Raw genomic sequence first — 20678 nt, 5'->3', positions numbered from 1 at the left:
TTAAGCTATTTAATCGTTAAACACTAATTGCCTTTAAATTAGTTTTTTTGCATTTAACATAAACTTGCAAAGGCTTGCTCCGCCCTAATTCAAATAAAATAATAAATATTTTTGTGAAAGAGTTACAAAGTCTAATTAATATTTGCAAGTACTTGCCATAGAAAACACTTGTGGTTTAAAATAAGTGTGTCCCAAGTACAGAAATAGAAATTTTGTTTGTGTTGCTCTTCAAGATGTTTGATAACCATCTAGTCTATCAATAACACATAGACATAATATAACACAACAACAGGTGTGGCCTCATATACGAGGTTATGGTAGCTGCAAGTGTTTGTAGAACTCTTCAAAAGCTTTTAAGTATCAAAATAAATACATTAAAAGTAAGGTACAGATGGTGGATTCACATTCACTCTACAAAACAGCTATTTATAAACTACAACACAATGTTTGGAGTTATGCATTGTATATAAGTCAGCTCAGGATTTTATATATTAATTATTTGAAGTCACTATGTATTTATGTAAGCTATTCCTACTGCTTTCTGTAGCAGTGAGTGTATACGGGGTATTTAGTGAAGTTAATTTAGTGAATAACGGTTATGAAGGAATTGTTGTTGCAATCAACCCTTCTATACCAGAGGATGCAAGTCTGGTTGATAATATTAAGGTGGACAACTAATTAATAAGCATTGAAGTTTAAATTAATTAATACATTGTGGCAAAATGATTAGCGCACTTGCTTCTAACCCAGGGGTTCTGGGTTCAAGGCTTGATTCTGCTACCATTGTGGGCATATGTGTTTTTTGGCAGGACACTTAGCGCTAATTGCTACTACCCAGTATTCTAAATAATAGGTAATCACTTACAAAGAGTAAAAATAAGCTACATGCATGGTAACTCATGCGCAGGCACGAGGTGTATGAAACAAAACACCTCTGTTATAACAAATTTCATTTCCCCCACCATACAAGGACAAACAAGTATTTTACTTGGCTGCTTTATTTTTCTCAATTCAATTACACACCAATCTTTAATACTTCAAAACTTTATTCCAGACCTTATTGAATGAAGCTTCCCCAATATTATGGTCAGCCACCAAGAACCGAGCTTACTTTGGTGAAGTAACCATCCTTGTGCCTTCTACATGGACAGGGAGTTATACACAAGCAACACATGGTCAAGTATATAATAAGGTGAAAATAAAATACATAATTTGTGGCTGAAAACAAATATGGCTGAAAATTTTAACAACCATAAGTGTATTGTTCAAATTCAGGTTGTACAATATATTGCAACTCAATAAGAAAATTATATATTAAAGATTGATTTATTTTTGTTCTAGGCCGATATAATAGTAGCTGACCCCAACCCACAATACATGGACACTCCATACACAATCCAATATCAACAATGTGGAGACCCAGGAGAGTACATTCATTTGACACCAAATTTCTTAAGTCAAGCAGGCTATGAACAAAACTATGGAAACAAAGGTGAGGGTTTTGTCTTTAATCATTAGCAATAATTAAACTAAAACGATACATATTTTTCAATATCAATACTACAGCTTGTCGCTGTGATACAGTGGGTAAAAATATTCTAAAAATCTAAACCATGATGCTGTTTCACTGTATAGAAGACAAAATATTAGTCCTTAAAAAAATTTAAAAAAAAATTGATTTCTAGAATGCCTTTTTAAGACTTACAGTAATTATTATACTTTGAACTCAACAACGCACAGGCAAGGCTCTTGTTCACGAATGGGCTCACTTAAGATGGGGTGTATATGATGAATATGCATCAGAGGGATATGCTCCTTTCTATTATAGCAACAGAGGAGGTGGTCAACCATACATGGAAGCTACAAGGTAAAATACTTTCAATAAATTAATTATCTTGTTTACTCTGTTTTGGTAAACTAACTCTATGGTTATGAATATATGTTTGATTTCTCCTTACATGGCCAGTTACCATGTATGTAACTTTGGGTTGACCTTCCTAAGTGTCATGTCCAAGGACTTGCGCCTATCATGGTGCCCTTGTTGCTTGTTAAAACTGCAGTAATATAATTGTATCCTGTAAATATTACTCGCATTGTGCATTCACTGTAAATATTAACTACAGATGCCCATTGGCCCTTGGTGGAGTGACACGTTACCCCAACCCGGCTAATGGTAACCAACTGGAGCACTGTACCTCAGATCCAAACAACAATTTCCTCCCATTAGAGGGTTGCTTGTTCTTCCCATTTAGTGAACTCGGCCAACCAGATGACTTAAGTGCTTCTCTCCTGTCGCATCAGTTTATAGACCAGGTGATTCTGCATCTTCATGGTGGGTTAAAATACATCACCTACAAAGCTGAAATGTGGTGACTTGTAACTGGGGAAGTATGAAAAATAATATTAATAATGACTATTGGTGCCCTGCCATGGATATTTAAGTTTAATACGTGGTGACTTGTAAGCAGGCACGAAGTGTATAAAACATTCATTCACAACACTGCCTATCTGGGTTCATCTTACTTCATATTCTTGTACAGGTCGTTGATTTCTGCCACAATGATACAAATGACCCAACCAACTTGCACAACAAGGAGGCACCGAATGAACACAACAGACTTTGCGACCAAAGAAGTGTATGGGAAATCATGATCGCATCCAGGGATTTCAATGCTGTCAATCATCCAAATCCAACATTAGAAAATATTCTTCCAACAATTAATGTTCGACAACAACCAACAAACAGATATGTTTTGGTGTTGGATACTTCTGGAAGCATGTCTGGGGTATGTATGCATCATTGTACAATTATAACAAATTCTGTAGATCGAGCCCTGATCTAGTGCTAATGAAGTTGGATGATTCTTGTAAAAAAACACCAGTAACAATCAAGTGCTTTGAAAAAAAACACACTTGAATAAGAGACTGGTGATGCCGTTTTAGGCAAAATATACCTTTTGTAAGAAAGTGTTTGTTGGATTTTTTTTTAATATTTCAAAAAAACTTGTTCACATAGAAAGATTACTTTCGTTGATCTCATTATTTCTGAAACACTATGATAATATTTCTACAGTCCAATTATGAATACATGATGCAAGCAGCTACTGATTTCATTATGACATACATCCCTAAAGGAGCTGAAGCAGGAATTGTAGAGTTCTCTTATACTGCTACCACCCTCTCACAATTGGTATCAATAGAAAATAAGGCTGATCGAGAATATTTGGCATCTAGATTGCCTGGTCAACCTGATGGAAGCACGTGCATAGGCTGTGGTATATTGAATGGCATAGAGGTAACATGTTCATCCTATTGTAATTTCAGATACAATCAAATATTTATTAATGTTACCAATAATAATGCTATTTCATAGCCAAGTTTTACATTTATTTTTATTTTTAGCGCCTCCGCACAGCAATTAGCTGCCTGCCTCTAATTTAATGGATTGTCTTAATTGTCAGCCACAGTATATAAGAAATAATTTTAAAATGTTACACTGATAAACGGATACAAGGTGTATGAAACAGAACACCCCTGTTGTATCGACTGTTGTTGTCCCGCCACGAGAGGATAAACACGTTACAGTACATACTGCATTATTAATTTAGATAAAAAAGTACATTATGTTGTTTAGGTTCTTTCTAATCAAGGTAGAGATCCAGCAGGAGGCCAACTCATTGTGTTAACTGATGGAGAAGAGAATTACTCACCTTATGTAAATGATGTTCGTGATAATGCTATAGAAGCGGTAAGATTTTGAAAGATGTTTAAAATAAAATATTTATGAACTCATTTTTAAATTAACAATTTTTATACCAGGCTGATAAAAACTAAATTTTGTTTTTAGTTAAAATGTATCATTGTTTTAATAGCATGTTGTTGTCGATTCTATCTTTTTCGGAGCATCTGGTAATGGAGCATTGCAACAACTTACAGAAGACACCAAAGGCACTATGTATTATAATGATGTGAGTGATGTAACTGGATTAAAAGAAACTTTTAAACAACTTGCTGAATCTTCAGATGGAAATCTCTATACAAACACATACCAGGTAATTTAACTATACACATAATGGATTCAGTATTTTAATATCATGAGATATTTTGTTGGTTTACTTTTAAAGATATTAAACTGATAATTGTTACTGTGTGAAGTCATGTATTGTTTCCTTTCTAATTAAATCTTTTTAAAGTGTAACAGTCACGTCTATTTTTATTTTAAAATTTTGTATTTCTGTTTTAACCATAAGCGTGTTATAACCACTGTAGTTTAATTCCATCTTTTCGCGTTTGTATATTATTCTACCTTCATTATCGTGACCAGAGAGACAAAATAAAGTCATTCATTTTTCCTCAGGTTTACGGCAACACATATTCATTAAACCGTCACGATGATGCTCATGGAAGATTCAGTATTGATTCCACCATTGGCAAAAACACTGTGTTCTCATTCTCATGGTCCAGCATTGACGTGCCACCCTCCTTCCAACTGACAAGTCCAGACGGGGAAATTTATTGCAGTGAGCCAGGATCAACATGCTATGATACATCAGTGATAACAACAGATACAAACCTCATGACAACAACTTTCAAATTTTTAACTGCCACGGTAAAACCTATTATGTTCTATAAAGGCGGGGTCCTGCAGCATGTCACACCATGGGCCTAAAATTTAGGGCAGTTCCTACATTGTCTATGCACATCCTATTATAAATATGTGAGGTGCCTCAGCCAGGGATGTCATAGGATATTGGACAAGGGCTTTAATGGTTGGGAAATCTTTTCTTGACAGCTCGGCTAATGTTATATGCTCCCGTCTTGCGCTTACATATGCTAGACATACACCAACATAGTGAAAGGTATCATTGTCATACAGTAATGGTAACAAATGTGACATTTTAAACAGGCAGGGAAATGGCGCTACAGCATTGAGACATCTTCACATTCCCAAATAGTGAGTGTTATGGTAACTTCAATGGCATCAAGTGAAGATACAGAACCAATAATAGCTGAGTCAGGAATTTCAAGCACAGATATTTCTGCTGGTGGACAAGCTCTTGTTGTTTATGCTAAGGTGAATTAATGTAAATACTCCTACAAGGTTTTGCCAAAAATCATATTTTTATATTTAAAATTAAAAAAAAACTGTTGTTTATGTAATGGTGAGATCAATTTGAAATGATTTGTAAGAATAAGAATATTATTATTAATTACATTCCCAGGTAATGCAAGGATATGAACCTATAACAGGAGCCACTGTAGATGCCAGAATCACTTCAACTGAAGGCAGAGTCAAAACTTTAAGATTGGAAGATACTGGATCTGGTATGTTGGCTCAAAACAATTCAAACACATGTTAAATTGTTTTAATGTTTATTATGTCTTATTTGAATCACATGGCAAGGGGTGTATGAAACAGAACACCCAGGTTATAGCAAGGGGATAAATAGTTACATTCAACTTCATGCAGGATATTGAACCAACATCATGAAGTGTGTAATATTAAAGTATGTTTTATATACAGCACCAGATGTAAGAGCTTCGGATGGAATTTATTCCAAGTATTTTACCAAATTCACTGATGCTGGGCGCTACTCAGTTCAGGTAGGGTAGTTAACATAAAATTATTTTATCTTTTCTATAATGATTGCAAAGAACAAATTATTAAAACATTTAAGAGAAGGGTATTAGCAGCAAAATGAGAGTTATTAAAACACCTTGGGCATAAAAATTAATACCAAAAAGTTACAAAATGAGAATCAATTAATATATTAACACAATTATATTCTCTGCTTCCAGATTACAGTAACCGGGGAAGGTGACGGAAGAACGGTTCTGAGCAGGAAAAGAAAACGTTCAGCTGCTGCGTATAACCCTGGATATGCCCAACCTGATGGTTAGTTTGAATATCATAATAATATATTAACCTGTGTGTCAATTGATTACGGGAGCAAATATTAAAGATTAACAAACAAAAAGATAGGACATAGCAATAAAACAACACTTGGTAAAACTTACTTTTGGTTAAAAGTGTTTTTATAAAGAAGACTTTGTTTTTTTATATTCAACCAATTGTGCTATTTACTTTAAAATATATTACTTTTAGTTTACTTCCCAGATTATTTACTTTAAAATATATTACTTTTAGTTTGCACTCCAGATTCAGTAAATTGAGTTCAATTTGTGTATGCAATAATCTTTTTAAAATTTACTAATACTTACTTTGTACTCCAGGCACAGTGGTACCGAATCCGAACGGACTTACCGATCCAAACCTACATAAATCTGAAGGAACAAATGTAAACGAGATTGAAGCATTTTCACGAGTTGTATCGCCAGGAGGTTTCTCATACAACCCGTATGTATCGGAATAATGTTTTTACTTTTTTAAAGTTTATCTGAAACAAATTTAAGTTATTTAAGCAGTAAATTTATAGTAAAAGATTTGTTGCTAAAATATTGTCCAGCACTATGACCTGTTTCATACTTGTGGTAACAACATAAATAACCAAATTTGTTAAAGTACTGCCGTATTAATAGGCCAGCTAAAATATTGTCAATTTCTAGCCCACCTGGTTCAAATTTTGATCATTTCCCACCAAGTAAAGTCATTGATCTGAAAGCAACACAACTTGATGCTTTGCAACCAAATAAAGGAATCGTTTTGACTTTCACAGCTCCTGGTGATGATTATGACTCTGGCCGAGGTGGGAGGAAGTTAAACTAATTATAAAACAGAAATACTTTTATGGTGTATAAATGAGCGAATAAATATAACTTATTTATCCCTGCGTGGCGGGCATCTGTTTTATACACTTCGTTCTTTCTTTTGAGTTACCACATATGTAACTTTGTGGATAGTGATTTCTGTGTATGGCTGACAATGGTGTTAAATGTCTTGCCCAAGGACAGATACGTCCACAATGGTGTCATTGTCGAACCCCCATACAAATGTTGAGCCTGTAATAAACGACTTCCAAATGACATCATACATATTTCTTTAACAGCAAGCAAATATGAAATCCGATATCTTTATGAAAGTGCAAGTGATCTGGTAACATCTTTTCAATCTGGATATGAAGTCAAAACTATTGATGTAATTGAGGGAGATTTAACAAATCCTGGTGCTGCTGATTCTATTGAACGTTTTGTCATTAATATACAAAATATTCCAAATGAAGACATGGTTATGTAAGTATATAATTAAGTTAAGTTGCAACAGTTTTATTTTATGCAACCATATGTAGGCTATATCATTGAAGGGAACTGTATCATGTATGTAACTTAGTGGTTGAATTGATGTATGTAAGTTTGTGGGTGAATTGATGTAGGTAACTTATTTATCCTTGCGTGATGGAGCAAGGACAGTCATTATAACACAGGTGTTTTGTTTCATACACCGCGTGCCCACTTAGGATATACCAAGTATGTAACTTTATGAGTAATAGATTACATTAATTTCAATTTTCAATAAATTTAGAGTTGGGTTTGCAATGCGAGCAACCGACACATCTGGCAACACTGCTGATGTTTCTAACGTAGCAATGATGAATCTCTTTCTTGCCCCCCCACCACAATCTTGTGTGGACAAATATGGAAAACCAATCAGTGGGGAACCATTTGAAAAACCTGGAGACTGTCTACACTTTTACCAGGTGATCTTATTTTTATTATTTTTTTCAACTATTAAAACTGTTGCATTTGTATAACACTGAATGTGAATATTTAATAACAGTGACCGCTTTTGCCTCACTTTTTTCGGCATTTTGGTTCATCTACCAACAAATCGGTACCAATAGAAAGTGAAAAGGTATCCCATCTTACCCCATGTCTCATCTTTACCCAGCCTTCTATATTAATTCCATAAGTATATGTATTGCTGATTATTCCCTTATACATATCAATCCCATATTAAAATGTTTGTATTCTCATTTACCAGTGCAGCAACGGTAAGCTTGTGGTGTTAGAATGTCAGTCTGGAACCGTGTTCAATCCAAATCTATCTGTGTGTGATTTCCCTGAGCATGTTCCTGAATGTTCAAACGTCGTGTTTCCTTCTTCAACAGGTGAAAGAAAATTTGTTTATTGTTTGGTGATATAAAATTTATATGTTCGCGCCATGGCACAGTATTTGAGTATTGAGCACGGCTCTACTCTGTTATTTGTAACGACCACGCATATTTTTTATTCAAAAGTTAACATGTTTTTAACTGTGAGAGTGTTTTACCCACTGTCATTTTGAGAGTATATCCTGTATTTTCGTTGTAAATATTTTTTAAGTTTTGCTACCAGAATCGAAAAAAAACAAATAAAAGTTATTATTATTACAAGCAATTATTTTGCATCCTCAGTGAGCCAGACTCCCCAACCTGGCCAAACAACAACAGCAACCGAAAATGTAGCTCCACTGCAACCATCATCTGGTAATTATATATTATCGATTCTTTGTTTGTAATTTCTCTAAAATATGACCAATCAAAGTTACTTGTAAGTGGGCATGAGGTGTAAAACAGAACACCTGTGGTATACCAACTGTCAACTATCATTGCCCCGCCACACGACTGAGTCGAATAAACACGCCTATTAAATTATTCTTGAACATTGCAGCATCGTGTAAAGACAGCAAGGGGCAATCCTTGACAGAAATAGCATTTGCGGATCCTGACGACTGCTCACTATTCTACCACTGTAGCAATGGTAAATATCTTGCTGTTACATTTTTCAAATCACGAAATTTCCTGAAATTTCAAATTACGAAAAATTATTACTTCTGCTACCAGGCATAATGCGTATTGATCTTTTTTTTTTCGACTAAACTGGTATAAAAATGGTAATTTTATTACAACAATTCATATTTTTTTACATTCTGTTACTTTTACTACCAGGCACAATGTCAAATAATATTTTCAGCTCTTCTTGTGTAAAATAATATTGACAATATTTATATCTTTAGGAATCCTCTACACGATGTCTTGCCCATCTGGTCTCGTGTTCAACCCAACAATGGGCTACTGCGACTGGCCGTATAATGTTCCTGGATGTTAAATCAATTTTATTGTGCAGATTCACTAATTATTACTTCTTTAATCGGTGGAAAATATATAATAAAAAATGAAATTAAAGTACAAATATAGTACAGTCTTTAAAATGATAAACTGTTTGTCGGGTGTCGTAAGTGGGTGAAATATTTTTCACTTTATTACTAAAGTTGGTTCCTTAGTAACATTTCCACAAAACTAGTTTGCACGAACTACATTTATTTCACAGTAAAGATGGTTAGTTACCACAAATAAAAACAACAAAAAAGACACACAACTGACTTTTACCCAAGGTACATTAGATTCAATAACTGGCTACCACAGTTGATATAATTACTTTAATAATGAATCATTGGAAGAGTAAACTATAAGCGGTGTGACTACAACACAAAGGTAATACCTTTTTGACTACAACACAAAGGTAAAAATTTCCTATGGTAAATAATAAGCAGCTACAAAAAGTATATTCATTCTGTGTGGTCTTCCCAATATTTACGAAAACGTTTAGCAAACACATCAGGGTGAACAGTGGAGAATGATAAGGGAGGATAAATAAGTTTCTTGTACGCGTTTTCAAGACGTTTCTTCAATGTAAATCTCGTGAAAAAGTCAATAATACCAACATAGTAACGCTCTTCTCCGTCCACCACATGCAACTCATTCCTATAATCAGGTAGCAAGCGACGGTTCTGTTTCAACGACTCTTCGGGTCCTATAACATCCTGTGTGCAATACATTGCGTGTGGTGGGGTTAATGGTGATCCTGGTTTTTCATCTCGTTGCAAGTTGAGCGATGGACTGACTTGGCAATCACATGAGCATTGTGGAGATGGGGGGTTGGGGTTGGTGGTGGTGTTTGTCTCCACCATTCCAGGAAGATGCTCCTCATCCTGGAGAGGATCAACCAAGGTTGGATGCAAGGGAGGACTGATGCTTTGGGACTTCGATACAGATCTAAAAAATGGATGCTACTGTTAACAAAACCTGAGAAGACTTGGTTAAGGATCTTGTGAAACTAAATTTATTATTAGTTCCAACATTTACTGACTTACACTATCGGAATAAATGAATAAATGAAAACCTAACTTAGTTTTAGCAGTTGTAAACATCATGTTTTTACAAACTGTTAAATAGGTTAAACAAACTGCAACACAAAGTAGTATAACCTTCCAAATGTAAATTGAAGAAAAAACATAACAAATTTTTAAAATATGTTGTAAAATTCAAACATAGCGAATCTTACTTCTGAGCTCGACTTATAACAGTTGAAAGTTTTCGACTTCTTGATATTTCATCGTCCTGTAAAGGTTGAACCCCGACCAATAAACTGTAGTCGAGTACTTCAATGTCTTGTAGAAACTTTGTGTCGATTTCTATTTGTGTGAGGAACCACGTGCGTTGTTCACCTGTGGGTGTAGGGGCAGATTGTGAATTGTTTAAACCTGATGTTTTGTGAGGGTCATTATATAAGATATATATAGCTGTTTTAAAACAATAGTCTAAAAAGTATTAGTAAATTGTTTTAGGAAACAGTACATTAAAATTTACATTAAACATTTTATAAGATATACATAGCTGTTTTAAATCAATAGTTTTATTTTTTTTATTATAGTCTAAAAAATAGTAGTACATTTCTTTAGGGAACTTTACAATAAAATCTACATTAAACACTGAACAGGAGCAATGACTGACAATGACAAATATGAACATTAAATAATCCAAACTGAACACGTTAATTAAAAATCAATTTATATTCCAGCTTAACCAAATATTACGTCACTAGTTGCCACCACCTTTATAAATATTGACACAACATCAGAAGCATGCCGCAAATTGTTTTGTGCGTTGCTATAAACCTTTATATTACAGTGGGGGTAATGCACCATGGTAGGTTGTTTGGTGACTATTGTGTTTGTGTGACAATGCTAAAAAACATGGCAGTAGATAAAAGTTTGGTTTATATTTTTTTAGTTGGACACCATCTATTATAACCACTGTATAACAACTTTTAGGCAGCACACATCCAGCAAAAGTGTTCAGAAACTTCAGTAAAAGAAACTTTACTGTTTTTTTAATTTTAATGTTTAGTGTCCCTAAACTTTAAAGTCATCAGCATAAGTAAAGTATTAGTATGCAATACCACACATACCCAGCTTAACTGACTTCCCTTCAAGATTTTTCTCCTTGAGAATCACCACAGCGTTGCTGCCCTCAGGTGGTGGGTCCGTATACCTCCCGATCAAACAACCCTTGATGTCGTAACGAGCACGGATTCGCTCTCCGGGGTAAAAGATGCTTAACATCACTACAAAGTATACCTGGGGAAAGATAAATAAGAATTGTAATCACTGTAATGAATTCTGCGAATCTGACCCTGATCTGATGCTCCGAGAGTTGGACGATTCTTGTAAACAATTAAAAATCAAGTCAAACCAATGGTTTATTAAAATTTTTTGGGGGGCTTAATGGCATTGTCAGTCTTTTATTCAAATAGAACCAATTGGAGTGCTGAAGAGCCAAAGTTTTGAAAACTTAGTAAAGAGTCAGAAGGATTTGGGTGCAAGGGGTTAATTACAACTAATGTTCAGTTTTAAATAAACATAGAAATAATTTAACTTACTGGTTTGCTAAGTTTCTTAATCTTGATGCTGTGTAGACCAACAAATTTAACCAATAAACTGTGAGGGTATTCTTCAAAGTGGTTGGTGTACCTGGAGAAAACATTACTGTAATAATATGATGTGAGTATTGAGTATATAGAACCCAACCCCCAACCCAGTGGTAACTAATGGATTGTCTAAATTCTCAGCCAAGCATAAAACAATCACCCAAAATGTAACATTCATAGTAAACTGTAAGCAGGCATAAAGTGTATGAAATAAAACACCTGTTTTATAACAAATTTGATACCCTAAACTAAAAGATATTAATAAAACTGAGTTTATTATCAAGCTAAATGTTGCATTTAGTGCGAAGTCTTTTAAAAGTTTTTGCTTTACATAATATATGAAGACTAGAGTACAAACATAAAAGATTAATGCACTGTTTTACTTAACATGCATAATGCATTGAAAATATAAAGACAGCTACCACAAAAAATATCTTTAAAATCACGAAATTTAAACATGAATTACAGTAAACAGGTTATCAGTATATAACAGATTTTAAATTCTGTTGACTTTTGTCGTTGCAACAGATTTTTATCAAAATGTTTTGAAATCCTTGTATTAGTACAAAATAAATCAATGCTAACTTTTTGAGGATTTTCATGAAGAAATTTGCCTCAGTTTTTGTTATCGTTTTGATCATGAACTGCTTGTTGTTTCTGAAAACATTAAATAAAAACATTAGTCATACAGTAACCTTATATGTATTATTTATAGAAGAAACAAATATATGTAACTTATTTATCCTGGGGTCATGGCAAAAAGTTATAATGCAAATATCAAATCTTATATGGGCCTACCATTATTATGTGTTGGCTTATGAGTTGGCAATTACCCAATGTTTGGAACATTATATATATTTTTTTTTTCTAATTTTAATTTTTCCCAACCAAATTGGCAGAAAAACATATTTGGTAAAAAAATTACTCATAGACTGCACCGCCACACCTAATTATACAAGCATGAAGCATGTAAAACAATGTTGTGTTTAATAGTTCTAAGAAGTAGCATATTGCTGGGTAGTAAAAGTAATACAGATTTAATGAGTTTAAAACTAACACTCTATAATTTTAAATCTAATATTTGAAAAAAATAATTAAAGGTTTTGAAAAGATTTTCTAATTTTAATTAATAATTTATACAAATGGACAATCTTTATTGAGTTTCTCTTGAGATTCACCTACTGTCCTACTTGCAAGTATATGTATAAGCGTGGTTTAAATGAGAATAAATTATTTATACCTGTCTCTATTTAGGACAGCTAATATTAACATTTGGATTTGTATAAAATGTTATGTTTTAATTAGATTTTTAAACAGCAATTACTTTAAAAAAAAAACTTACATTAAAAACTTACGTCAAAAAAAAGTTTTGTCCACTTTTAGAATTGGAAAGAAATTCAAGGTAAAGTTCATCTTTTCCTGGTGAAACAACTTTTAAATATTCCTCTGACGACAAACCAATTTTCTTTCTTATCGAGTAAAACACAGCGGGTGCAAAAGTGGTGAAACAAATCGGCTGAAAATAATAAAAAAAATATTTTTTACTTTAATATAACTTACGAAACTCTATAGTAATATTATTGTAACAACAATTTGTCCAATCATTAAAAACAGCCTAAAACTTAACAAATATAATTATCAAATAACATGCAATTTTAAAATAAATGGCCTTAGTAGGTATTACATTTTTTTGTATTTTAATTACTCACAGTCACAATATATATATATATATATTATATGTATATATATAATGGGTCTTTATTTATTTTATAACACAATTTTTCACACAGAGTATCGATAATCAATATTGCTTTTTATTAAAAGCTAATTAAACAGCATAACACAGGAGGAATTTTACAAAGCACAATACATATAAACACTTAATTAGTTAAAACCATCTGCAAAAAAACTAGCCTTTCGCATCTGGGTAACCCTGTTACTTACAATTGTAACTTCCAGATGTTGGGATACAATTTCCACATAATCCTCATCTGTTAGAACAATCTGTACAGTGTACACATAATAGGTTGGTAAAATCGTAAAAACATGAATGAATGTAACTTATTTTCGCATGGTGGAGAAATGACAGCAGTATACCAAAGGTACTGTTTCATACACCTTGTGCAGGCTCACGACTAACCACGTATATGACCCATGTATTGAAAGTGATTGTTTTTTAAATGATTATATATTTTAATTTACCTTTTTATTCGGATGGTTTGTCAAAAAGGACCAAAGACAGATCCGAATATACTGAGTGAATAAATACTTTGGGTGAGTTTCGATAATTTCCACGACGTCTCGTCTCTTCCAACGCTTGCGAACACGATTAAAATAAGTCTCACGTTTTATGGCAGATACTTTTGACATTGCTTACAATTAGAACTTAATTAAAACAGCACCGAAAAATTTCTATACAGTGATTCCATTCAGGTTTCTGAATTAAAAATAAATAAAATTTTCATTTCCAAACTTGGTGTAAAAGTAATAGAGTAAATATACAAATAGTATAGTATATACATTGACATATTGGGTTTCGTTGTTTTAATAATAAACAATTGTACTTGTCTATAAAATTACGATAACGAAGATTAAGTAATAGTTAAAACGAAAACACATAATATAGTGACAAAACGACAGTTATTAAAACACGTTTATGGCTTAAAACATATTTAGTTTTTATTGGAAAATAGATTCGTAGTTGCTACACCTAAAAAAATACGTGATTATACTCATAACTCTGCATCTTATACGCTGAGAAGTTCTTTAAAACACAGTAGCCATTCATAAAACTTACCTTTTCTACCTTGTTGTCACGTTGCTATAACAAACTGCCGGGAATTTCCGCAGGTTTTGTTTTCACTCGGTTCGGGCGTTTCGACAAAACCGGACTGTTTGCTTAATAGGGGTGTAAGCTAAGCGGAGCTTCTCGCTCTATTTATAGGGCATTTGGAATTTTCTAAGCCTATGCAATAATTACCCACAAAGCTACATACGTGGTAACTCGTCAGGAACATAAGGAAGGGGATGTATGAAATACAACACCTGTGCTATTATACGGTCTTTGACCGCCTTGCCAGGGTAAATAAGTTACATTCATCCACTAGTGACGTGCTACCTCTTGAGTTTGAGCAATAACAGGTGTCTTGCTTAAAGAAACACACACCTACAATAGTGACAGCGTCGAGCTTTGATTCCAGTGTCTTTTGGTCAAAACACAAACACTCTTACCACTGACCCAACAAAAAACATCCACTATAAATCTTAACCAAGATTGCGTTTTACATGGTTTCTTGTTGTTCGATTTAAACGTAGTTAATACTTCTAAACATAATCATTCTATCAACTTTGTCAAACATAATATTCAGTTTCGTCTCCTTCCCCCCCGTGACATCGTATACTGCTCTGCTTGTTGCTTGATCATCTCCCTCGAAACGTAACGATCATTGGTGGTGACATTATAGTTGTCGAACTCTACGAATGAAGGTTAAACATTTTAATATTATAGTTTCACTAAAACCGAATGTTATTATGCCTGCTACAAAAAAGCAAACCTTTTAAAAGTTTTTGAGATAATAGGCGAAATCTGGCCTAAATCCCAGGTTATCGACTGGAATCTCACCCACATAAAATATACCCTAAAGTTTACCTTCTGACATTCTTCTTTCCAACTGCCCTGGTATTCTGTTGTTATTTTCATGAATCAGATCGTCGCTGTCCTGTAATACCAAAGTTAAATGAATAAATGTAACTTTACCACATATATAGCTTCGAAGGTTGAGAATTAAATTAAGACAACCCATTAGTTACCACTGGGTTGGAGCAATTGCCATTAAGTGTCTTGCCCAAGAACACATATACCTACAATGAACATATACGAAATAAATAAACATTTAATATGTATGAACATATATACCTCATTAACCAAAGACAAATCCAGTATTGTGTTTTCATTTAGTGCAGAATGTTTCAAATATGCCCGAGCTCTATCATTCACCATCTCCACAGCTTTCATACAAGATTCAAAACTTAATGCACGATCTTTATCGGTGGCTGAACAAAAGCATAAGATATTGTTACTTTGGAAATTAAGACTCCATGCTGCTACCATAGTGGGCATATGTCCTTGGGCAAGACACCTAATTACAATCAATCCAACCCAGTGGTCCCTAATGAGTTACTTGTCAACCATACAGAAAAATCGCCTACAAAGTATCATACATGGTAACTTGTAAGCAGGCACGAGGTGTATGAAACACAACACCTGTGTTAACGACTGTCATTTCCCTGCCATGCCAGACTAAATAAGCTACATTCTTTTATACCCCACTAACCTGTCTTAAACTTATGATAAGGCGTCGGGATCCGAATGCTCATGTTTGAGGTGGAACGAATAAGATGAGACAACAATGATTCGCAACATGTCCTCACATCGTCTGCAAGTCGTTTTTTGTTGAACAATTGTTTTTCTTTCTCTGCACATGTTTTCTCAGCTATGGAAGTTCTAACTTCAGTGGCAGCGATTTTCTTTTGTATCCTTTTTGGAAAAATATTGCACTGTCTGAGTGGTTTATGATAACTTGTGTGAGTGGCAGGGGAAACGACAGTTGTTATAGCATAGGTGTACTATGCCATACACCTCCTGCCCCCTTACAAGTTAGTGAAGTTACTACATATATGTAACTTTATACAGACAAACAGACCATTTTATAAAAATCTTCACTTGCAAAACAGGGCATTTTACAAACCACTTCCAAAGTAAAAGTTTAAAAAGACATAGATGGGCTTTATATATCATGCTTACATTTCTTCATGTTGATATTTAAGTTGATGAAGTTCATTTTGTAATCTCTCGAGTAAGCTTTGCATGTTTTCCGTTTTACGAGCTTTCCTCTTCGTTTGTTGTTTTAAGTTTTCATTTGAGTCGATTTGGTTTCGTAAGCAGGACAGTAAATTCTGTTAGAAGGAAACAGTTTATACATCTCAACTGCTCAATTTTACTTAATGCTTATTTTTTTTATTTTAAAGTTTCCACAGTTAACTCTGGTAGTAAACAAAATTTGTGTGCATTTCAAAATTTTGTTACATTATAACAATTTGCGGCATTTTGGAACGGAATTCGGGAGTCTGGAATATTAAAAGCAAACTTTAAACAAGCGTTTCTGATTGTTTAATCCACCCTACACCACAGTAATATTTAAACTATCTTACGTTTAGATTAGTAAATGGAATTCCGGTAACTTTTTCCAGTTGATCGGCTTGTCTGTCATACTCCTTTATCATTTCCAATCTTCCCTCAGCTTTTCGAGCCAAGTTTGCAACTTTCTGGACTTGGGCACTGTCCACACGTGTTACTGAAATTGTAAAATTGATTAAACATTTTAAAACTGGAACTTTTACTTTCTAATAGAGCTTTATGTCATAACAAGTTTTAGTAATAATTTAACAAAATATAGCGATAATGGGCCAACTGTCATAATCAGGTCCCATAATCTTTTATATGACCTCACTCAAATGAAAAAAATCCTTTTAAAACAAAGAAAAGGAAATTAGAAACAAAACAGCAGTGGTTAAATCAGGCTACAGATAAAAACTACTTGGTGGTTAAAGACCAAGACTCCAAAAAAAACTTTTAAATGATAATATTCAATATTCATATAACTATTTAACTTACATTTCCTCGACAGAGACAGGTTATGCAGATAAAGTTGTTGTTCCTCAATCTTACGCTCAATGTTCTTCACGTCACGTCGCAACTGCCGCAACGTAAGTTCACGCTCCTTACGTTCCTGTCGTACATTGTTTTCCAACAATGACTTGTCTTTCTAGGAAGTATGAAGAATAAATGTAATTTAATGTGTAATGGATAGGCAGCGACAGTCACTATAACACAGATGTTTTGTTTCATACACCTTATGGCCGTTTATAAGTTACTACGTATGTAACTTTGTGGGTGATTGTATTTTTTAACGTATGGCTAACAATTTAAACAACCTATTATTGATCAGTGGGTTGAAGTAATTGCTGTTAAGTGTCTTGCCCAAGAACACATTCACTCACAATGGTGGCATCATGGATACCTCACCCATACAAACATGCCATGTAACTCACCAGTGCAACTTCCACCTCAGTTGCTGCATTCTCATGGACAACATTCATGGCCACCAATTCCTGATCAAGTTCCGATTTCTCTTTTTCCAACAACTTTAATTTGTTGGGGTACATACGGAGTTGGTCCTATATTCAGAAAACTAAATAAAAGTAATCTTGGGTTTGGTTTATTCAAAAAAAGTAATCTGTATTAAACCCAATTTTTAATTTCCCATAAAGATTTTACAAAACGTTTTTACACCTACAATATACATCACACGCACCTCTAGCTGATTCTTTACTTTCATGTAAACATTCATAATATTTTGAGCGGTGACTGCTTTTAACTTCACTTTGTCGAGCGAATTTTCAACTTGACGAGCTCTCTGTATGAAAAACACAATATTTAGGTTTGATCTGTTCATTGCTGTGTTTTGAGTTAACAGCTATCAAGCTTTTTGGTCCAGTTAAAAACATAAAGTCAGGAAATGTCTTAAAAAGTCAGAAAAAAAGTTAGAATAAACGGTGGAAATAGAAAGTCCCCTGATGTCCCACGCTCCCTTGTATAGGGATGCACATTACAGAATTTCGAATCCATGAGATTCGAATCCTTTTGTATTCGAATCTTATTACGGGATTCGGTATTCTGTTTAATGACGTCATTACACGTCATCTCATATACTATAGTAACAATTTTTGAAACTTATTAATTTAAAAAAAAATATTTTTGTGTTTATGGGACTTTCGAGAGTAAACGTTTCGTAACGTCTTTTCATAGCCTGCTATACGTTTCATGACGCAAAAACTACCCAATAGTACAATTTTTGATCATTTTACAGCTCATGACCCAACAAGGCTGCTATGAAAGGGTCAATAAACTGACTTTTGTGGGTAAAATTTCTTTTTCCTATAAATATAAAAAGATTCGAAATTCTAGATTCGGAATTCTAGATTCGAAATAAAGTATTCTAGGATATCCTAGAATACCTAATTATTCTGTAATGTGCATCCCTACCCTTGTATTTACATTATATTTTCTATCACTCACACTTGAGTATTCATCCTTTATGTTAGCAAGGGGTGTGTTCATAGTTTGTTTCAACTTTTCCAGTTCACGAGTTTTCTTCCTCTTTGCATCTACAAGTTTGTTTGCACTTCGTTTAAGGGCACAAAGTGATTGGTTTAACTCTTCTTTCACTTCCTGGAGGAAAATTAGTTAATGTGGTTGCTTGTGTATTTGGCCTTGAATAAATGAATGTAAGTTGTTTATCCTTGTATGGTGGGGCAGTCATTCTAACACGGGTTCTGTTTCATACACATCATGCCCGCTTGTGTAATTTGAAAGGGATTATGGCAGACAAGCCAGACAACTCATTAGTGACCACTGGTTTGGAGCAATTAGCATAAGTGTCTTGCCCAAAGACACATACGCCCACAATGTTAGCAGCATCAAGCCCAAAATCAAGTTTACAGCCTATATAATGTAATTGGCCTATATATCACATTGTCGGTGATTGTTTTTAAAATTTTGTCATTTTTTATCATGAAAACTGAGCATTACTAACCTGCACAGACCGCCTCCTTAGAGCTAAGCTTTCATTCTTGGGTCGATTAACCAACAATCTTTCAATAGATTGGTGGTCCTTGTTGAGGGCATGACGTAGTTGGTGACGCAGGGCTTGGTTTTGCACTCGTAACGCTTGAATGATTCCATCATTTTCAATCTCAGTGGTAACGACTTGCTCGTTGAAAACTTTTTGGCATCTTTCTGGATTGGAGAAATAAAATAAGATAACTTAATTTTATTTATATCTTTGAATGCGGTAGCGAAGATCAAACTATTTAAACAAGGAAGAGAAGGGAATTAGGAACAAAGCGACAATTGTTACAGCTAAATAACAGTAAATCTACTTGGTAAAAATGTCAAACAAAAGCTTGGCTGCTGAACTGATACTGTATAGGAATTATTGTATAATTTGTTATACAAGTAAGTTGGGGTAAAATGGTTCATAACTTCATGTTTAAAATTTAATTTTATCATCCCAATAGGTAGTAAACAAGGCCACAAGGAATATTTTCAGAATTGTATAGCCGTATATTCACGACTCTAAAAAAACGTTGTTAATTGGTAAAAACATGATCAGTAAATATGGGATTTGGGTGCTAATGATATCCCATCTTACCCCACGCCCACAGTACTATAACACACATTCTTATTACAATCAGAAGAACAACAAAAAGGTCACCTCTTAAACTTAATTTCGCTCGAACTTCTTGAATTTGTTTCGTGATTTCTGAATCTCCAGCGTCTGTTGAATTCTGTGACTTTTTCCTCATTTTAAGGGAACTGAAAAATAACATTAGGTAGAAAGTAGTAAATGTTCAAAGGTATCTGGATAACAAGGTTTGTATTTATCTACTAAGGGACAAAGGCGAAAATCAGATTAATTAAAACAAGAAGATAAAGCAAGCAACAGCAAAACGGCTGTCATTAAAAAAACGTTATCGTTAAAAGGTGGGGAAAGCACGAAAGTCCAAATTGTGGCTGTTGCAGGCATAATATAATAGATGAGATTACTGCGGTATAACATTTATGTTAAAGTCATACTGCTAATAGCTTTTCCTTCGTTATTTTAAATATTATGATTTCCTACTGCATTCGATGATATGAAAAAATATGGTTATATGTTCCTATTACACGTACGGTTACCTGTGTTAGGGGTTATTCGAACGCTGGTCCGTGTTCCAGGGCCTTTTCGCTTTATCTTGGTGCATATGATACATTGGGTTTAGGAATAGTTTAAAACTACGTTAGTAAAAAGTTTAAACGTAACAATCGTTTAATAAAGCGGTTCATGACGTTTGAAAGATGTAAATTTGCC

General features: G+C 34.0%; 3 protein-coding genes across 4 annotated transcripts; 1 reads left to right on the top strand and 2 right to left on the bottom strand.

Annotated features, from left to right (window-relative positions):
• Nucleotides 1-237: 237 nt before the first annotated feature.
• On the top strand, nt 238-9094 carry LOC149731669 (calcium-activated chloride channel regulator 4-like). The gene is made up of 22 exons (XM_089884509.1): nt 238-666; nt 1055-1192; nt 1342-1492; nt 1741-1867; nt 2124-2313; nt 2541-2786; nt 3074-3295; nt 3635-3748; nt 3873-4052; nt 4358-4609; nt 4907-5074; nt 5223-5325; nt 5525-5604; nt 5800-5896; nt 6235-6358; nt 6568-6707; nt 7008-7191; nt 7481-7655; nt 7940-8066; nt 8352-8423; nt 8608-8697; nt 8954-9094. The coding sequence occupies exons 1-22, from the start codon at nt 511-513 to the stop codon at nt 9043-9045; spliced, it is 3228 nt and encodes a 1075-aa protein (XP_089740635.1). The 5' UTR covers nt 238-510; the 3' UTR covers nt 9046-9094.
• Nucleotides 9095-9237: 143 nt separating this feature from the next.
• LOC149731668 (phosphatidylinositol 4-phosphate 5-kinase-like protein 1) lies at nt 9238-14846 on the bottom strand. Its single transcript, XM_089884549.1, has 9 exons — nt 14504-14846; nt 13909-14143; nt 13651-13710; nt 13062-13222; nt 12292-12363; nt 11659-11749; nt 11188-11356; nt 10282-10444; nt 9238-9992 (listed from the first exon to the last, which is right to left on the bottom strand). Exons 2-9 carry the CDS (start codon nt 14074-14076, stop codon nt 9506-9508), a joined length of 1371 nt encoding a protein of 456 aa, XP_089740675.1. The 5' UTR covers nt 14077-14143; nt 14504-14846; the 3' UTR covers nt 9238-9505.
• A 134-nt stretch (nt 14847-14980) lies between these two features.
• On the bottom strand, nt 14981-20659 carry LOC149731667 (outer dynein arm-docking complex subunit 3-like). Of its 2 annotated transcripts, XM_089884533.1 has the most exons (13): nt 20507-20658; nt 20043-20143; nt 19362-19564; nt 18845-18997; nt 18081-18182; nt 17818-17943; nt 17381-17531; nt 16918-17060; nt 16511-16662; nt 16041-16243; nt 15623-15759; nt 15356-15425; nt 14981-15180 (listed from the first exon to the last, which is right to left on the bottom strand). In XM_089884533.1, exons 2-13 carry the CDS (start codon nt 20131-20133, stop codon nt 15071-15073), a joined length of 1641 nt encoding a protein of 546 aa, XP_089740659.1. In that variant the 5' UTR covers nt 20134-20143; nt 20507-20658; the 3' UTR covers nt 14981-15070. The 2 variants fall into 2 exon arrangements, with proteins under 2 accessions (XP_089740659.1, XP_089740660.1); XM_089884534.1 differs by lacking the exon at nt 15623-15759 and having other exon boundaries at nt 20507-20659.
• Nucleotides 20660-20678: the final 19 nt, after the last annotated feature.

This window comes from Ciona robusta, chromosome 9 (assembly GCF_009617815.1).
Source record: "Ciona robusta chromosome 9, ASM961781v2".
Taxonomy (NCBI): domain Eukaryota; kingdom Metazoa; phylum Chordata; class Ascidiacea; order Phlebobranchia; family Cionidae; genus Ciona; species Ciona robusta.
The sequence above is the reverse complement of the archived record's forward strand: the minus strand, read 5'-3'. Positions and strand labels throughout refer to the sequence as shown.